Below are 18,018 nucleotides of genomic sequence, written 5' to 3'. Positions count from 1 at the left end.
CTTAAGTTCTCTCTGACTTACTCATTTTCCACAGTGATTCTGTGTGGAGGTTAGTGCTTCAGAAGTGTCCCATCACTGACAAAGCAAATCAAAGTGTTCCAGACACTGTGTTCTGCGTAAGAGCCCCGATGGCTGTGTGAAATGACAGCACCAATGCTCACAGACAGAGCAGAACATCTCAAGGGTCCCGACAGAGGGGCTGCATCAGGGGCCCTGCGAGCGGCAGAGCTGGAACTGAAGAACCTGCCTGACATCAACACAGCGATACGTTCTCTCCTCTGCAGCAGGAGACATCCTCATCTTCTTCCCTGCGCATGCAGACACCTCCCCATGGAGAGGTGTCTGACAACTGCCTAGGCAGAAAAAAAATCCTGCCTAAAAGACACACACAGCCATTCACACCATCTTAGTTAAAATTAAATTAAAAAAAAAAAAAAAAAGAAATGGCTAACAGTAGGAAAAAAGAGACTCAAGTTTGCTTTAGCTGCCTCAAGTCAAAGTTTCAGGGATAAAGTTAAAATGCTGATATGAACAAGAAATGTCATCCGGGCTGATGAACAACGGTAAGATTAGGTGCGTTATTTTCTGAAATCAACACTGAGCTTATGAACCAATCAACCGTGCATCTAAGGAAGCTTCAAAGAGCTTTCCAGTTTCCCTTATTATCTCATATGAAATTTAAATTGTTTCATAACAGCGCTGCTTTCAAAACTGAGAAGGAGCTCTACTTACTTTACATTCTTCATTCTGATAAAGACAGTTTCTTAGGAGCTGCATGGCAATGCTTAATTCTTTAATAAAACCATCCTCCTGTTTAAACAAAAAGCAGTTGAAAGATGTGAACAACGATGGCATATTCCACTTTTGCATACAATAGTTCCTTCTCCCTTGGATCATGTGACACCACAGCTATGCTCTTTCTGTGGCCCGACCACCATGGTTTGGAGGGGACTAACAGGCTAACGATCTCTGAAAGATGACCACGTCTCGAGAAGCACACTCACCACAAAAAAGCTATTTCTGTTCTATCAGCCCCAGAGGGACTGAGATACATGATAACCTCCATATTTCATCTCAATAAAGTAAAGCACATACTGGCTGGTTTTCAATCATATCAGGTGTTGGCTGATTTTCTCAATGATGAGGAAAAGGGCCTTTGCATGAAAGGAAAAAGGAAAAGAGGCAAGAAAAGAAACTGACAAACATATAAGCACCTAGACCAATAAAATGATTAAATAAGGCTTTTTCTTGGTTTCTTACTAGATGCAGTAGAAACAAGTCATTACACAGACCGCTGTAATAATGGTCTTAGATATGTAGATATGTTTATAAATACACACACATCTTCATTTCCTCAATAAGCTTCTGTGGCAGATATTTTTAACCATATTTATTATTATTAACCACTGCTCTTATATAAAAACTGTTATTTTCAACAGTTGAGATATGAAAATAATCTAAAGGACTATTGACAGATGATGGATTAAAAAAATGTGGTGTATATATACAATGGAATATTAGTCAGCCACAAAAAAATCTTGCAATCTGCAACAAAAGGGATGAATTTTGAAGGTATTACGCTAAGTTAAATAAGTCAGACAGAGAAAGACAAGTGCTACATGATTATACTCATATGTGGAATATTTAAAAAAACAAACAAAAAAACAAAATAAATGAACAAACCAAACCAGACCCAAAAAAAAAAACACCACACAGACTCAGAGACCAGCAGAGTGGTGACCAGGAAGGAAGGGGTGAGGGGAGGGCAAAGGAAATAGAGGGAGTCAGCTGTTTGGTGATGGATGGAAACTCAAGTTTTAGTGACGAGCAGGTATAGTATACACAGAAACAGATACCATGTAGTACAGGTAAAACTGATATAATGTTATAAACAAGTTATTGTGATATAAAATAGTTTTCTTAAAAACCTATGTTACATCAAGTTGACAGTGAACATGCAGCCTGTCATGAGTCCAGCAGACTCAGTGCTAAAAAGAGACACTGAGAGTCACCAAAGGATATGAACTGATACTAGGAATACCAGTTCTGCAACTGCACAGACACGGGGCAAACAGTGGCTTTACCCGTTACTGGTTCTATGATTACTGTCATGAGTGAACAGTGGATAATAAACATGAAGTGTTCAGAACAGTGCCTGCCATATAGAAAACACTTCGTAAGTTATTCTATTTCTAGTGAACCTATGATATTCTTTCTGTAGAATAAAAATGTATTTTACATATCCCAAAAGGCTTAAAACAACAACATATCATATAAATCTCACTTAAAGATCTTCAAGTGAGAAATAAGGACACACACACACACACACACAAATAAATCCCAACGCAAACCTGCTAATGTAGAAATCCCATTAATTTATGTGGCTGTACCTTTCCTCTAAAACACTGACTTCAACCAAACATGGGTGTCATTAATGAGCACAAGGACTCGAGAAATGGTCACCCCTGCCTCCCAGAGTTTGAAAACTCAGTGACCTTTTTCTTCAGCGCTGCCCTCCCCGGCTTCAGAGAGCCCAGGTTCAGCTGTGCATGAATGTGCCTCATCTGCTCCACGCAGCTGTCTACGAGATGAGCTGCAAGACAATGTCCAAGATAGCCAGAAAGATACTTTATTTCCAAATAAGTTAAAACTATATACAACAACCAAAGTTCTCAAAAAATGATATTTTCTGTTTCTGACCAATTCTATTTTCACATTTTCAGTGAGACATTAATGAACCAGAGGATAAAAACACAAGAGAACTACAATGCTAAAACCCACTTGTTTTTAACTTATTACTCCTCTTCACACATCTCATCTATGCTGGAGGCATGCAGAGTTTCAGTAGCAAAGTTACAACTGAAATTAGTGGTCTTGATATTCTCTTTCATCTCAAACACCTGTGTTCCCTGAATCTGGATGAGAAATTACAACACTCCAGAGGGAAATTGATATGAAAATATAGGATCATCTAATGCAGTTGTTATTCCTATCGAAACTACATGTTTTCTTTGTATGTGCAATATGTGCGTGTAGTTAACATGTGATTATTATGAAACTGAGTGACATGTTACGTTAAAAAACTTCTCTAAGATTTAATAGATTCTCTAGAGAAAGACTCATTACACAAACAGTAATCCACATGTGTAATCTTCTTACTTTAAAAGAAATGCGTGTCTGGACTTCCTCCCCATTTAGGCCACCACGGAGGGCGGAGGGGCGCTCCCTGTGCCGTGCAGCCGTCCTCCCTAACTGTCTGTCTGTACACAGTGGTGTACGTGTGTCAGTCCGGTCTCCCAGTTCTTCCCACCCTCCGCCCTCCCTTGGTATCCACACGTTTGTTCTCTACATCAGTGTCCCTATTTCTGCTTTGCAAATAAAACTATGGAATGCGTCACAGAAAATTTTTTTAAAAAGCAAAGCGTGTTTACTATGTTTCTGTATGGGGGGAAAAAAACTATTCTTGTTAGTGACACTAAGATTTTAAGTTCTTTACACCTAAAATAAGCAGGCAGTAAAATATACAAGTTAAAAACAGCTGAGGCGTCAGGTGGCTCACCCTTCAGCGCGTGTCTCTGTGCTCTTCTGCTGACGGCCAGAAGTGACATCAGTGCGTTCGCAGCGACCCTCTTCAGGACATCTTTGGAGGTTTTTCCTTCATAGCACTGCAAAGAATGCAAATCAAACTGCCTTCGAGAAAAACTTAAGCTGGAGCAAAACACTTGTGAATGAAAAGATGCGTCCTACTTAAGAGCTATCGTTAGTTTTCAACTACTTCCTGAAATCCACTAGAATGCGATAAATCATTAAGATTTGAGAATGTTCTGTGTGGATGAGACTGAATAAGAAATTTATAATATAGAGAAGACCGAAAATCATTCTCAAAGACTCACCTCTAAAGAAAAAAGCTATGTTGAATATTAACATACAGCAAGTTTAAGCACTTTATCAAATTCACAGGGGAATATATATACATATACGTAATTTATTTAAAAGGCCCCTTAGAAAACAGAAGAATTGAAGAACAATTATCAAATTCCTTTCTTCTATTATTTAAATGGTCGTAACAAGCATTGTTTTTTAATCCAAATGATTAAATAAAATTCTTACAAGATCAAAACTGAAAGTCAATTATTTAAAAACTAAACCAAATTTTAAAAAATCAAGAAACCACTAACCTGAAGAATTACTTCAGTAAGTCGTTCTAGAGAGTTCTGACTTTCCTGGGTTTTGTCAAGAAGTGAAGCCACTGTTGGATTGTGGCATAAGCTTGTTTTATCCTTATCCTGGAGATGCCTTTTTGCTTCTTCAGTCAAGAGAATAGAAAGGAACTGCAGGCTGGCGGTATACAGAGTGGGGCTTGTGGTAGACAAACGCGCACACCTGCAGAATGTGTCTGAAAGACAGTTTCATGTGTAAATGACTGGAAACATCTTCAAAATTAAAGAAGTCAGTCAAATTTATTTGAGTAACAAAGTTTATAGGTTTTTTAATCCTAATGAAGTTTATTAGCACAACAATAACTGCAGTGTTTAAAGATAAATTGAATAGTACCAAGACAACCTACTGATCAAGAAATTTATTTCATTTTCATTTTGTTCTTTTCATATAGGTTCCTGTTTATAAGAATGTGTGAGTGTGTGTAAACAATGGATTATCTTAATTTTATAAGCAAAAACACCCTGAGCCCAGCAAGACCATCTCCTTACCGATCACCGCTGCCCAGGACCGGGCCAGACCCATGGTAACAGATGGGAAAGAGGCAGGGCCAGCTCGCCTCAGCAGTGCAGCCAGAAGGTGGAACAGGTGAGTCCACGTCTGATAAAAAGCTGACGTTAACTCTACATCTGTAAAAAACATCAATCAAAATGTTTCAACTTATTAACACAAAGAAGAAAAAGAGCCTTTTGAAAACTAAACCTCACCAAGACACTTCATTACACTTAACGTAAAAATCACCTCTTGCTCCCTGGGGTGGATCTCATCCTATTCTCTATAGAGAACACATGGTGTAACCTCGCTAGCTCATCCGGACATCACTGCCACTTGTCAAACTTGCACGTTAAGGAACTACTGCTCCCCCAGCACTGGGTGTCGCAGTGCTGATGAGACTCTGCAGACTGCCTTTGCTGGGCATTGTAAACCACTTCACCTACCAGACCCAAAACCTGCAAAGCCATAAGTGCAAAGGACTAAACTAGAATGAGCTAATGGTCAAAGAGAATTACCAAACGAATGACTACTTCATTATAAACTCTTTCCTATATTTTAATTTTGATTAAAATACGATAGTTGCTTCAGTTTTCCCCACTGCTGCTGCTGCTGCTAAGTCACTTCAGTCATGTCCGACTCTGTGTGACCCCATAGGTGGCAGCCCACCAGGCTCCCCCGTCTCTGGGATTCTCCAGGCAAGAACACTGGAGTGGGTTGCCATTTCTTTCTCCAAAGCATGAAAGTGAAAAGTGAAAGTGAAGTCGCTCAGTCGTATCCGACTCTTATCGACCCCATGGACTGCAGCCTACCAGGCTCCTCCGTCCATGGGATTTTCCAGGCAAGAGTACTGGAGTGGGTTGCCATTGCCTTCTCCGAGTTTTCCCCACTACTAAGCTCTATATTCAACGTTTCAATAGAGCATATTTTTTAAGAATTTTTTGGAAATTTCTGATATTATATTCTGGACTTGCTTATACTTGTTATTTAGCCATAGCTTATAAGAATAATTAACACCTAACACTCACTGTACTTTCTAACATTACATAAAGAACTTTACCCTCATTTAAAATGACAGAACAGGGTAACGGTCCTTCACTATACTGCGTACTTGCCTCAAACGGTCTCCTGGAGCCACTTAAAATATCCAACCTGTAAGACACTTTATGGAAAGTCTTCCAAAAACACCAGCAAAGAACAACCCAAAATGTGACCTTGATCTGAATACTTGGTGCAAAGTTAAGATTTTTTCCTCAGTATTATTTACTTTCCTTCTAAACTTAAAAAAAAAAAAAAAAATTAAATAAAAATAAACCTTACTGTGGAGGGAGGTGGGAGAGGGGTTCAGGATGGGGAACACATGTACACCCATGGTTGAGTCATGTCAGTGTATAGCAAAAACCACTACAATATTGTAAAGTAATTAGCCTCCAATTAAAATAAATTAATTTAAAAATAAATATGTACAGCTTACCTAATATATCTTTGGTGCATAGGGTGAGAACTTGGATGATGTTTGGGATAAGAGGTTTCAGAAGCTCATCCTGAATCACAAGGTCAGGATCCACCAATAAACATGACTGCAGAAGCCGGGATAAGGAGGACAGGTATTCTAGGAGAAAGGACACCTGCCCGACAGAGGAGAAAAACAAAGCACATCATACGAAAAGCCAATCTCGGTGATGAAGTGTCACTTCTTTATAATACAAGTTAATAAAAAAGTCATAAAATATCCATCTTAATTTTGAAAGACCTAAAATGAACGCACAGCAGACAAAGCACGTCACTAACGGTCATTAACAGTGTCAACTATAATTATACCAAACAAAACATCGTTTTCACAGCCAAATTCTGAATTCTATTTAGAGAGTTTAGAAAGTCTTTATGGTTTTCAAGTAGCTAAACTGTGGAGTCAAAACTCGGGAAGAAGCAAAAGAAGCAGTCCAAAGCTCTACAATTCTGTAAAGAAAGATTATAACATATTCTTCAAGGTGTACAATTGAGGCGTAGGAGAAGTCAGCCTAACAGCCTAGTGATTGCTACAAATAAAATGAAAACATGTCCACTGTTTGCCCTCAACTATCCTTCAGCATAAAAATACTATTCTTAAGTTTTAAAAGAACAATTAAATCCTCCCTAAAATTACCAATAAAACCACCTTTGGAATGTTGCTTGTTACTAATACTGTAAGAAGTTTTCATGGGCAAAAATACTGAAAAAAAAAACAAAACAATTCTCTGGATATGTAATAATAAAGAACAAACTGTGATGACTTATCTCTCCACCATGCCCAAGCAATGCAACAATCCACAGAAATGAACTTCACAGATACATTCTGGTGCCTCTCTTTTTGTACATGTGTGCACACACACACACACACACACACTCAGTTTTTCCTTCCAGATTACTGTAAGAGTCAGGGACTGCCAGGCATTTGTTGAGACGTAAGTACCTACAGGGCTTCCCTCGTGACTCAGCAGTAAAGAATCCACCTGCCAATGCAGGGGACACAGGTTTGCTCCCTGGGTCAGGAAGATCCCCTGGAGGAGGAAATGGCAACCCACTCCAGTATTCTTGCCTGGAGAATCCCATGGACAGAGAAGCCTGGCAGGTGATAGTCCACAGCATTGCAATAGATGCAGATACAACTTAGCAACTAAACAACAACATAAAGTGCCTCTCTGGTGAATGGCGTCAGACTACTTCCAAAGAGTTCTTCTGAACTACTTCTCTGGATGCAAGGTACTCCCTTTCTCTAATCTGTGGACACATTTTACATAAAAGTACAGGTGGCTCTACTTTTTTCCTATCAGGTGAAATGCAAGCAGTTTGTGAAATTTAATTTCCTTATCGCTGTGAAGTACTTCCTGACCCCTTGCTAGGCCACACCACTGCAGTTACAGTGAGTCTGCCCTCTGCGTGTGTGGTGTGACCGAGAACAGACAACCCATGGGAGGGGAGAGCCTGCAGGAAGCCTGAGCGAGAACGCCTGAGCTGTCAGATTCTCCTGTGAACTACAATATTGAAGATGCAGTCAGCTACCGGTAGGATAGCTCATAAAGTAACTTTTTTTCTTACGTTTGAAACTCTTTCTTAAAAAAAAAAAGCCCACCCAAGCAACCCCCAGCACCAGCACCTCATGTCTCTGTCCCCCGCAGAGCTCCGCCGCACGCTCTGCCTCGCCACCACAGCCTGTCTCCTCAGCTCTGCTCACATCTCACCTTGCTGAGGCTTGTCCTGAGGTCTCACCCATCCTCACTGATTCTCCATATTCATCACCACCTGATAAAACCTGTAACTGTTGTTTACTGTTTAGTGTCTCCTGTTCCGAGGACCCAGACTCTGGGGCACGGGCGTGCTGCTCTGTTCAGAGGCATCACTGGTGCCTACAGCACGATATAGTGGGGCGTATGCTCCAGAGTTTCCTGGAATGAATGAACCATCTTACTAAGGACAAACAGGCAAGAAGCAGTCAGTCTACACAGGCCACACAGTACAAGAGTAAGACTGTGGATTCCAGAAGCAGCCTGCACGGGCTGGGATCCTGGCCCTGTCTCTCACTGTGGGAGCCATCCTGGGCAAGCTCTCCATCTCTGGGCTTGTCGCTTCCTTTATAAAACAGGCCCTAATGGCACTTCCACCTTCACGGAGCCCTGGATGCTCTGGCCTCATCTCTACCTCGCAGACTCTGCTCCAGCCACTCCGTGCAGTTTCTTGGATAGGGCAACTCTCAGGGGCCCCATGAGGCCCCATGGACTGGCTTCCTCACTCACTTCAGGCCACACGTCACTGTCTGAAAGGCCCTCTCTGAGCACTGGACACAGAAAAGCCCTGCCCTGCCAACTCTGACGCTACTTCTTGCTCCTCCTTTAGCTTCTCTTCTTAGACGTCTATCTAAGACACCATCAGGCATATACGTATTTGATCACCGTCTACACTCCCAACTTGAGGGGAAGATTCCTATTTTATTCATTCAGGGAAGATCCTGCTACTCAGTAGGCCCCCAATAAAGATTTGCTGGATGGACAGGCAGAAAAATGGAGGCGATGGCCAATAAGCAAACAAGCACACTCACAAGTGGAAACGCCGCACTGGGCCAGTGTTTGGAAGATGATGTACAGTGTTACCCAGCCTGTAGGACACGGTCTGCCTTAAGCAGAAAGCTCGAAGAAGACATCACAGAGCAAGAGATACTGGTCTGGTCTACCTTTATTATCTCTCACCCAAATAAATCTTTTGGCCCTTTTTAAAAATCTGATCTTAAGGTACCATTTCTATTAGCAACAACTTCACTAAATATCTGTGAAGGAACAAATATAAATTTATCCTTATTAAACTGAGCTTTGAAAATACACAGAATTTACTTACTAAGTATTTCTACAACTTTAATTTAGGTAGAAATAACAGAGATATCCTAAAATCACAGAGGGGGAAGGTGGGCTATGCAATGAACATTCCCTTTGTCTAAAACAGTACTCAAAGGTATCCAGATCCTTGATGAAACATGTCTAGCTGGTTAATGATGGAACCAGGCATAGAATCTAGGACTTCAAACCTCTCACTGCTCTTTACTACCATTCAGAGATGTCTCCGGTTTAAATATTAAGTAACCTATTTCAAATAACCTCATCAAACCATGTATACCCTAAGAGACTTTCACTCCTCTCCTGTGGTATGTCCTCCATAATTTCTGTTTTTGGCACCAAAGGCTACAGAAACGCACACACAGACGAGGTGAGAGGGAGACGTGGGCGCTCACCTGAGCTTGAGTGTGTTCAGCAGGAAGAGACGTGGGCAGCAGGGCCCGGAGCTCCTGGACGCTTGTCTCTAAGAGGGTGGCATCTGCGATGCTGTGAAGGAAGAGAAGAAGCACCCTTCAGACTATCGGGATGCTTGTTACTGAAGATGAACAAATCAGAATTTACAGTTTGGATATGACCATGAACAGAACTCAAGAAAAGGGGTTTTTATGAAATGAAGGAAATAAATGTTCATAAAAAGTTTCCCTAAAATATTTCAGAACATGGGAAAAGATATCATCAGCTAAATGTCAGAAACCAAGAATTCTAAGGAAAATATATAATGAAACCTATTACAAGCAGAATATAATAAAGTTCTTTCAGAAGGAAAAGACAAACAAGAGAAAGACCTTGGTGCTTATGTCCCTATTTAAAACAGGAAAAACACTTTCGAGTAAGTAAGTTCTGATTTAGAAAGTAAAAACCAAAAAAAAAGAAAAAAAAAAAACAGCAAAAAAATTTAAGTCAGAAATAACATGGATGGAAATATAAGCCTTTCCTGTAAGATTCTTTAATACCTCCGTGCCCTCAACGTCACGACAGACTCTTAACAGACTCTGCTGAAGCAAAAATATTCCTAACACTCCATTTTGACCATTTTTGAGACAGGAAACATTCAAGAAGGAAAGACAATCACCTAGCAGTTTTGTTTTCCAACTCTAGTAGGACAAGAAATGTAAACAGACCAAAGTCTCATCTTGCTGACTACTATAAAGGGTAAAGAAACGGACACCATTGAGTAAGTGAAGCACAGCAGACTTCTTTCTCTTGAAGACTGCTCTTATCCCAAAAAGAAAAAGAAAGCATTGTGCTTTGGCTAAGACAAGGAAAACAATTCAGAGAGTGGATGTTCAAAGGGCAGAAACAGAGAGAGAGAAATGCAAATGAGCATATGGGGAACAGGAGGTGAGTATATGTGTCTGGAATAAGCAGGATGTCAGGAGGGAAGGAACACTTTACTCAAGAGAATATCATAGACAACACCTCTTTTTAATCCTAACAGTCATCCCATTAACTAGTGTTATTAATGACGCATCAGAGATTAAAGTGCCTTTCCCAAGGCCGCAACGCTAGTGAGAGAATGAACCATAATCAGGACCTAAGCTGGACTGAATCCAATCTCCTTGGCCTTTTAATGATACCATACAGCCAATCACAAAATCAGAAAAAGTCCGTTCAGATGCCAATTAATATTAGATACATCAAAGAACCAAATCATGATTTCCTTAACTTTTATCAGACTACTTTCTATTAAAACTTTCAGCCTCCCATAACTAAACAATTCCAAATGGATTTTAAAAATGACTTTTCAACCCAATGACGTTATTCTGATATGACGACTAGGGAGATGAAACCCAGAACTCCTTCACTTCCATTCTGAACAATCAAAGAGGCTTGTATCATATTTCTTTAGTGTGGCAGAGGACAAATTTCTGAGTTTTAAAATATCAGGATGGGGTACAGGAAGTTTAACAGTTAGTGAAACAAAGCAATGCAAATGCTTTAACAGACTGAAAATTAAAAACTGTCCAGACAAACCTGGCAAAAGCGAAAACCTCGGTCTCCCTGCTTCCCTGGGAGTGTTTCTCTCTTACCTACAGAGAAGCTCAATGAGACGGGTTCGTCGGAAAGCGCTGGCAGTGTCGCCTGGAGTGGCCACCAAGAGGCTGTCTAGGAGGCTGCACATCGCGGAGAGGAGGGGCGGGGTGACAAACACACACTGCCTGGGCAGAGGAGCAGAGAGGGGTGAATCAGGAGGAAGCCGTGGAGACGCAGCTTCAGGCTGACCTATTATTGAGATAGGTGTGAAAATTATCACCATTTTGTTTAGCTTGTGGTTACATACAAAATTCACAAGTTCTGATAATCAGATGAAAGTTCCTAAAAGTGCTAAAGAGAGACAGCTGGGGAATTCCCCTAACTGCTCGGCACACCTCAACCGTGAGGCCAGCGAGTCAGACATTCAGCTCCTCCAGAGAGAGAGAGAGAGAGAGAGAGAGTGAGTGAGTGTGTGTGTGTGTGTGTGTGTGTGTGTGTGTACATGTACATGCATGTATCTGAGGGATATCTTGGGTGCCAATGTACCGCCCAAGACGAGAAGGGCAGGGCATGGTTTTGTGTCTCATGCACTCAGACACTGGGTAACAAACAGATGCACCACACAAGGGTTCAATCTCTGGGTCAGGAATATCCCTTGGAGAAGGAAATGGCAACCCACTCCAGTACTCTTGCCTGGGAAATTCCATGGGCAGAGGAGCCTGGTGGGCTATAGTTCATAGGGTCTCAAAAGAGTCAGACACAACATAACAACTAAACAACCACCACCACTCTACACTAATTAACACCCCCAGTGGAATCTTGGGCAATGCCCCACAAGGAAACAAATCTTTCTGCAGTGCAGCAGACACATAATCAAAACAAGCAGGACAAACATATAAGCAAGTACAACTTCCAACTAGAACTGGTCAGATTTTGTACTCAAATGTATTCAGGCACAGCTAAGGCTTACTGCCACCTGAGTTCTGAGAAAATTTTTCACTTTCAGAAATTCTGGATTTTAGAACTGAAGATACAAGAGTACAGAACTTTCCTAGAAGACTCGGCAAGGGACTGTTAACAAGACAGTTTAATCTGCCTCAAGCCTCCCTCATGACCTTTACTTCTTATTGCTATTTTAAGGAAACATTCTATTTTGAATAAACCAGACTTACACAAAAGTACAAAAAAAATTCCGGAGATACCCTCACCCTGACCCCTAAATAAGATTCCATTTATATGAAACATCCCAAACTGGCAAATCTATAAAGAGGGAAAGCAGGCTAGTGATTGCAGCAGGCTGGGGAGCGCAGGGGAATCAGGAGTGACTGCTAGCAGGAACGAGGCTTGTTCTGGATGATAAAAGTGTTCTACAACTGACTGCGGCAATGTTTGCACAACTGTGTGAATATATTTAAACCCAAGGAATTGTACACTTACAACGAGTGAACTGTATGAATGTGAATTATATCTCAATAAAGCTGTTTAAAAAACAGTAACGCAACATACTCTTAGAAATAAATGTTTGTGAGATTCGTTATCAAATTTCATTTCATGCTCTGTGTTCTAAGCTACTTAAAACAACCTGAGTTTGCTTCTTTTGTTCTTAAGAGGATCAAATAAGTACTTTCTAAAATTAAACATTTTTATATGTTAACATGAATTACTAAAAACCAAACTGGGACACTGTTCAGGCAGTTCTGGAACAAACACTGTAATGAAAATTCAGAGTAAAGTCTTACTTAGACAAATATTTCTTAAGTTTTAGAAAGCATTTTCCCTGCAGATGCTCATATTTAAGTGTTTAAAATTACATTCTTTTTAGGTAGTATATTCATTACAGATTAGGGATTTAAAGCTACTGAATAAAGGCCTATCTACTGCCTTAGAAGAAACAAAAGCTAGCTATAATCTATACAAATATATAAAGTGTGAAGCAAACAGAGCTGGCAACAATCCCTAAAACAAAGAATAAAATTTACACATTGTCATTAATAAAAATAAATCCTAGGCTACTCATCATGACCTTCTTATAAAATAAGGACTCGAAATATTTTGTGTGCTTTAAACCGAAAGCATAGGCTCTGAAAAACCCTTATGATCCCACTTCTCATCACTTTCAAGTGGATTCATTTTTCAAGTGGCAAACTGAGGTATGTTCCCAAAAGAAGGGGAAAAAATGAAGCTAATTAACATCTATCAGTTCCTTGATTCAAATACCACATATCCATTATTATCTAATAAGGAACCATATGGCAATCAGACTACTTGATGGCCAAATTCCCATTTATTAGTTAAGAGTATTTGTTTGTTAATTTCTGATGTACTTATTCCATTATGTTCTGTGACATTTCATTTTGTTCTTATCTGGACGGCTTGTTCTGTGACTTAATTTGGTTCTTTTATCTAGACATTTACATTCAAAATTTCTGTCTGGACCAACTTGTCAATCTTCTTCCTGAAAGTAGAATGCCCTCCTAAAAGGATACCTTGGGCCACCAGCTGGTCGTGTATGACTTCAGGGTGAGGCACCATGGAGAGCATGAGAGACAGAAATTCAGCACTGCCCGACGAAGCTGCCACCTAGGGATCAGCAAAGACAATTACTTTATATTTGGAGCACTCACTGGTTAACATCACCAACTGGGAAATGAAACACCAGCAACATACACACAAGATATCCTCACACAAAATGGTTTATCACAAAAGCACACTAGTTAGTATAACTGAAAAACACTCCATGTCTTGAGAGTCATAACAGATTTTGGAATGGCATTTTCTGCTTCTTAGACCTGTTACAGTTTATGTAAATCAGTTAACTTAAAGGAGCAAAGTTTTGGTATGAACCTCATCGAAGATTTTAAGGTCCTGAGAAAGCCCATTGCCCAGGCTTCCCCAGTGGCGCAGCAGTAAAGAATCTGCCTGCAATACAGGAGTTGCAGGAGACATGGGTTCAACCCTGGGTCAAGGATTCCTGGAATAGGCATGGCAACCCACTCCAGTACTCTTGCCTGGATAATCCCATGGACAGAGGAGCCTGGTGGGCTATAGTATACGGGGTTGCAAAGAGTTGGACACACAACTGAAGTCACTGAACATCCACGTAAAGCCCATTCCAACTTAACTCTCAAATGTTGAGAGGCTAAGATGCATACTACTTTAACTATAAATTGTTGTGTCTTTAAGGTATTTTGTACTTCTTAATTCATAATAAGAGTCTTTTTAGTTTCAAATGGCACACACAAATTTTAATAGTGCATATAAAAGAATTAGAAGTATGAAAAGATTTTTCTCTATCTCTTCCCCATCACAAATGAACTGTTTTTAAAAATTAAGAACTATATTGACACTGTACTTCAGAAAACATTTTACAGAGTGTTAGATAGAAATTTTCTACAGAATTTCTATCATGCTTTTTGGAAACACTAAACAGGATAGAAATTCTGTAGAAAACAAACAGAATTTCACATGTAGATTTACAGATTATAAAAATTATAAAGCTGAAAAAGCCCAAACTGTCAAGTACCTTCTGTGTAAAAATTACTGAGTTCTCCCATCAGTTTCTTTTCTCTGAGACAGCATAAACTTCCCATACCTGGGTCAGCTCCAGGTCCATGCATGCACGCAAATAAGTTGTCAACAGAACTTACGAATCGACCTACCACGAACCCAGACACCGTACAGCTCACAGTATCTGCACACTGATTCCGTATGTGTCCTAATCCTTAAAGTAGGGCACCTTAGACTTGATTTGACAGGATGAAAGCAAAACCCAAGCTGATTTTCATTTGAAGTTTCTGATAGCAAAAAAACATAAGAATTTGAAGAAAATGGCACATGAAATTAATAGTTTTTAAAATCCCTCTTTCAACTTCTGACCTCAATCACCTCTCACCACTTGAAGTATGATGTTACAGCAGCAGCAACTAAGTGACAGAAAGCTGCAGCCAAAAGCTGTAAGCTGAGTGGATAAAGTCATCTACAGATGGAGGCTAGATAAACCTCAGTCTAGATAAATCATTCATAAATAAGCATGTATTAAATGTCTTATTTTATATAACATTAGATCCACACAGGAGGAGGGGAAAACCTAAAGACATTTTAAAATTATATCTGCCTATAACTGGCTATAAGAGATGTGTTTAAAAAAAAAAAAGAAAAGAAATGTCCCTGTCAGTGGACATCCAGATAACTTTCAGTCTGTGAAGAAACAATCACACACTGAGACTGACATCGCAACCACACAGGAGCCATCAAACAAGCCTGGCTCCAGCTCCCTCGGCTATAGGGGAAAAAATTAAGAGGACGAGGAGTTGAAATCCTCCATCTTTTCACTGAACATCGCTTCAACTGACAAACACTCAAGCAGTCCTCTCTACTGATGAAAATGAAGATTACACTCACTGCAGGAAAAGCCAGCCTCTGAGGACCCACTAAATACCTGGCTCATTAGAAGAACGCAACAAACATCAGGCCTTAATAAACACTGGGCCCTTCCTCAGTATCAGCCAAGGAAGGGACAAACAAAGTTTGAAAAATATGATTTTAAAAAGTATCTAATGGTTGCATTCTAACTTACTCCACCCCATATGATTGATAAAACATAATAACTTCTTTCTAGACCAATATACTGTGTTTTAAAAACTGACTGGGGTGATTTGTATTTCTACTAAACAATCTAAATTTTTAAAATGTGCTGTATCAGCATGAAAGTATTAGTTGTTGAATCATGTCTGACTCTCCGCAACCCCATGGACTATAACCAGCCAGGCTCTTCGGTCCATGGAATGCCCCAGGCAAGAAGACTCTAGTGGGCTGCCATTCCCTTCTCCAGGGCATCTTCCCAACCCAGGGACCGAACCCAGGTCTTGTGCAATGCAGGCATATTCTTTACCATCTGAGTCACCAAAGATTACTATTTTAATAGATAAAAGTAAAAATGTATTAAGCTGACTTGCTCTATACTGTCCTCAAATCTTGCTTGCTTGAAAATAATCTCCAAAGGACATTCATTTGATCATATTTAATAATACACATCAATATGTGAATGTGTTATTTGTCATCCTGGTCTATAAAATAACTTTTAACTACCATCGAACAAATGTCAATTCATATTTCTCTAATATCAATTATGTTTCATGACATCACTCTGCTGGAGTATCTTTACATCTTTATAGCTATTACAGATTCTCTCTTCAAAACCATAAACCCAGACTCAGGTCTCCTGGTTAATCCCATCTGGTCACACCAGTAATCAAACTTAAGCCTTTCTCCCACACTCTAAACAACTCTATGCATTTTCTGAATATCTAATGCTTCCACCACCTCAAAGCTTGGTATTCTGTTATTTTCTAATTATGCTTTATGTCTCAACTAGACTTTCAAATCTCATATGTGGGCATTGAATTCCAAGACATATTTGAGTATCGTTTTCAGTTCAGTTCAGTTCAGTCGCTCAGTCGTGTCTGACTCTTTGCAACCCCATGAATCACAGCACCCTAGGCCTCCCTGTCCATCACCAACTCCCGGAGTTCACTCAGACTCACATCCATCGAGTCAGTGATGCCATCCAAACATCTCATCTTCTGTCGTTCCCTTCCCCTCCTGCCCCCAATTCCTCCCAGCATCAGAGTCTTTTCCAATGAGTCAACTCTTCGCATGAGGTGGCCAAAGAACTGGAGTTTCAGCCTTAGCATCACTCCCTCCAAAGAAATCCCAGGGCTGATCTCCTTCGGAATGGACTGGTTGGATCTCCTTGCAGTCCAAGGGACTCTCAGGAGTCTTCTCCAACACCACAGTTCAAAAGCATCAATTCTTTGGTGCTCAGCCTTCTTCACAGTCCAACTCTCACATCCATACATGACCACAGAAAAAACCATAGCCTTGACTAGACGGACCTTAGTCGGCAAAGTAAAGTCTCTGCTTTTGAATATGCTATCTAGGATGGTCGTAACTTTTCTTCCAAGGAGTAAGCATCTTTTAATTTCATGGCTACAATCACCATCTGAGTATCTTTTCAGCTCCTTGTAAATGTGTACATAATATAAAAAAGAAGGTTTTGATCCTTTAAAGCCCACTTCAATTGCCACTTCTCACACAAAATCACTCCCATTTCATTATTCCTTTTCACCTAAGCTCACTGCACCCTCACTGTCACATCTATTTTGGCACTAGTCACATTTGCTTTGTGGTGAAGGGGCATGACATTATGGCCAGCTTCTCTGGATTCAAATAATGCTTAACCAGTCAGCAATGCTGGAACCCTGCCCAAGACACTTACTCATTCCATGCATTCATCCCTTCATTTGTAAAATACCAACAGTAAAAATGATTTTCAGTTTTTTAAAGGGTATGAGGACCCATGAGTAAAATTTCTCCATAAATGTTTAAATAAAACCAGTGCTCCTTAAATTAGTGCTCCAGAAAGTTTGAAAGAATCACATATTTCACAAAGAAAAGCTCAAAAGGAAATGACCCACATGTCCTTTACTTTGAAAATTGATAAAACAGACATAATTCTGCTCAAGATCACAGAAAAGACCAAACTTTGGTGTTAAAGCTGTTGATACACACCGGTATGTCTAAGGAATAAACACTCATCTAGTTCGAATATCTCTGAGAAGTAGAAATGTGATTCCAAGAGGAAAGACAACTGATGCCTGACCTCCCAACTGCCACCCCTGCCCTGGGGAAGGGGACAGTGAGTTGAGGAAGCCATCTCTAAAAAGGCTTTATTTATAGGGCAATACCCCCCAAGGTAACAATGACAGTCCTTACTCTATCTGTAATTCACAAAGCATACAAGCTGCAGTCGCCTACATCAATATGCATCAGATAACGCCACTCAGGCACCTTGTGTGGCACCAATACCAGACAATGGTGCGGCCATAGTGCACTGAATGGCATGGCCCACAGCAAAAGACAATGCCCTCCTTGGAAAGACACAGTGGAAAAACAAACTGATCAACAAGCT

At 40.2% G+C, this 18,018-nt stretch overlaps 1 protein-coding gene across 1 annotated transcript in view; it reads right to left on the bottom strand.

Moving 5' to 3' along the window:
• RTTN (rotatin) overlaps positions 1-18,018 on the bottom strand; it is a 108,944-nt gene that overhangs the window by 15,323 nt on the left and 75,603 nt on the right. Inside the window, exons 35-43 of the mRNA XM_068993831.1 lie at positions 13,535-13,628; positions 11,105-11,297; positions 9,470-9,560; positions 6,185-6,338; positions 4,710-4,847; positions 4,179-4,396; positions 3,560-3,665; positions 2,496-2,593; positions 733-810 (exon numbers count right to left, since the gene is read on the bottom strand). Coding sequence (XP_068849932.1) covers positions 733-810; positions 2,496-2,593; positions 3,560-3,665; positions 4,179-4,396; positions 4,710-4,847; positions 6,185-6,338; positions 9,470-9,560; positions 11,105-11,297; positions 13,535-13,628 — 1,170 coding nt within the window. The remainder of the gene's footprint in view (positions 1-732; positions 811-2,495; positions 2,594-3,559; positions 3,666-4,178; positions 4,397-4,709; positions 4,848-6,184; positions 6,339-9,469; positions 9,561-11,104; positions 11,298-13,534; positions 13,629-18,018) is intronic.

The sequence above is a fragment of the Capricornis sumatraensis genome, chromosome 21 (assembly GCF_032405125.1).
Source record: "Capricornis sumatraensis isolate serow.1 chromosome 21, serow.2, whole genome shotgun sequence".
In the NCBI taxonomy this organism is placed as follows: Eukaryota; Metazoa; Chordata; class Mammalia; order Artiodactyla; family Bovidae; genus Capricornis; species Capricornis sumatraensis.
Note: the sequence above shows the minus strand (reverse complement) of the source record. Positions and strands in the feature narration are given on the sequence as shown.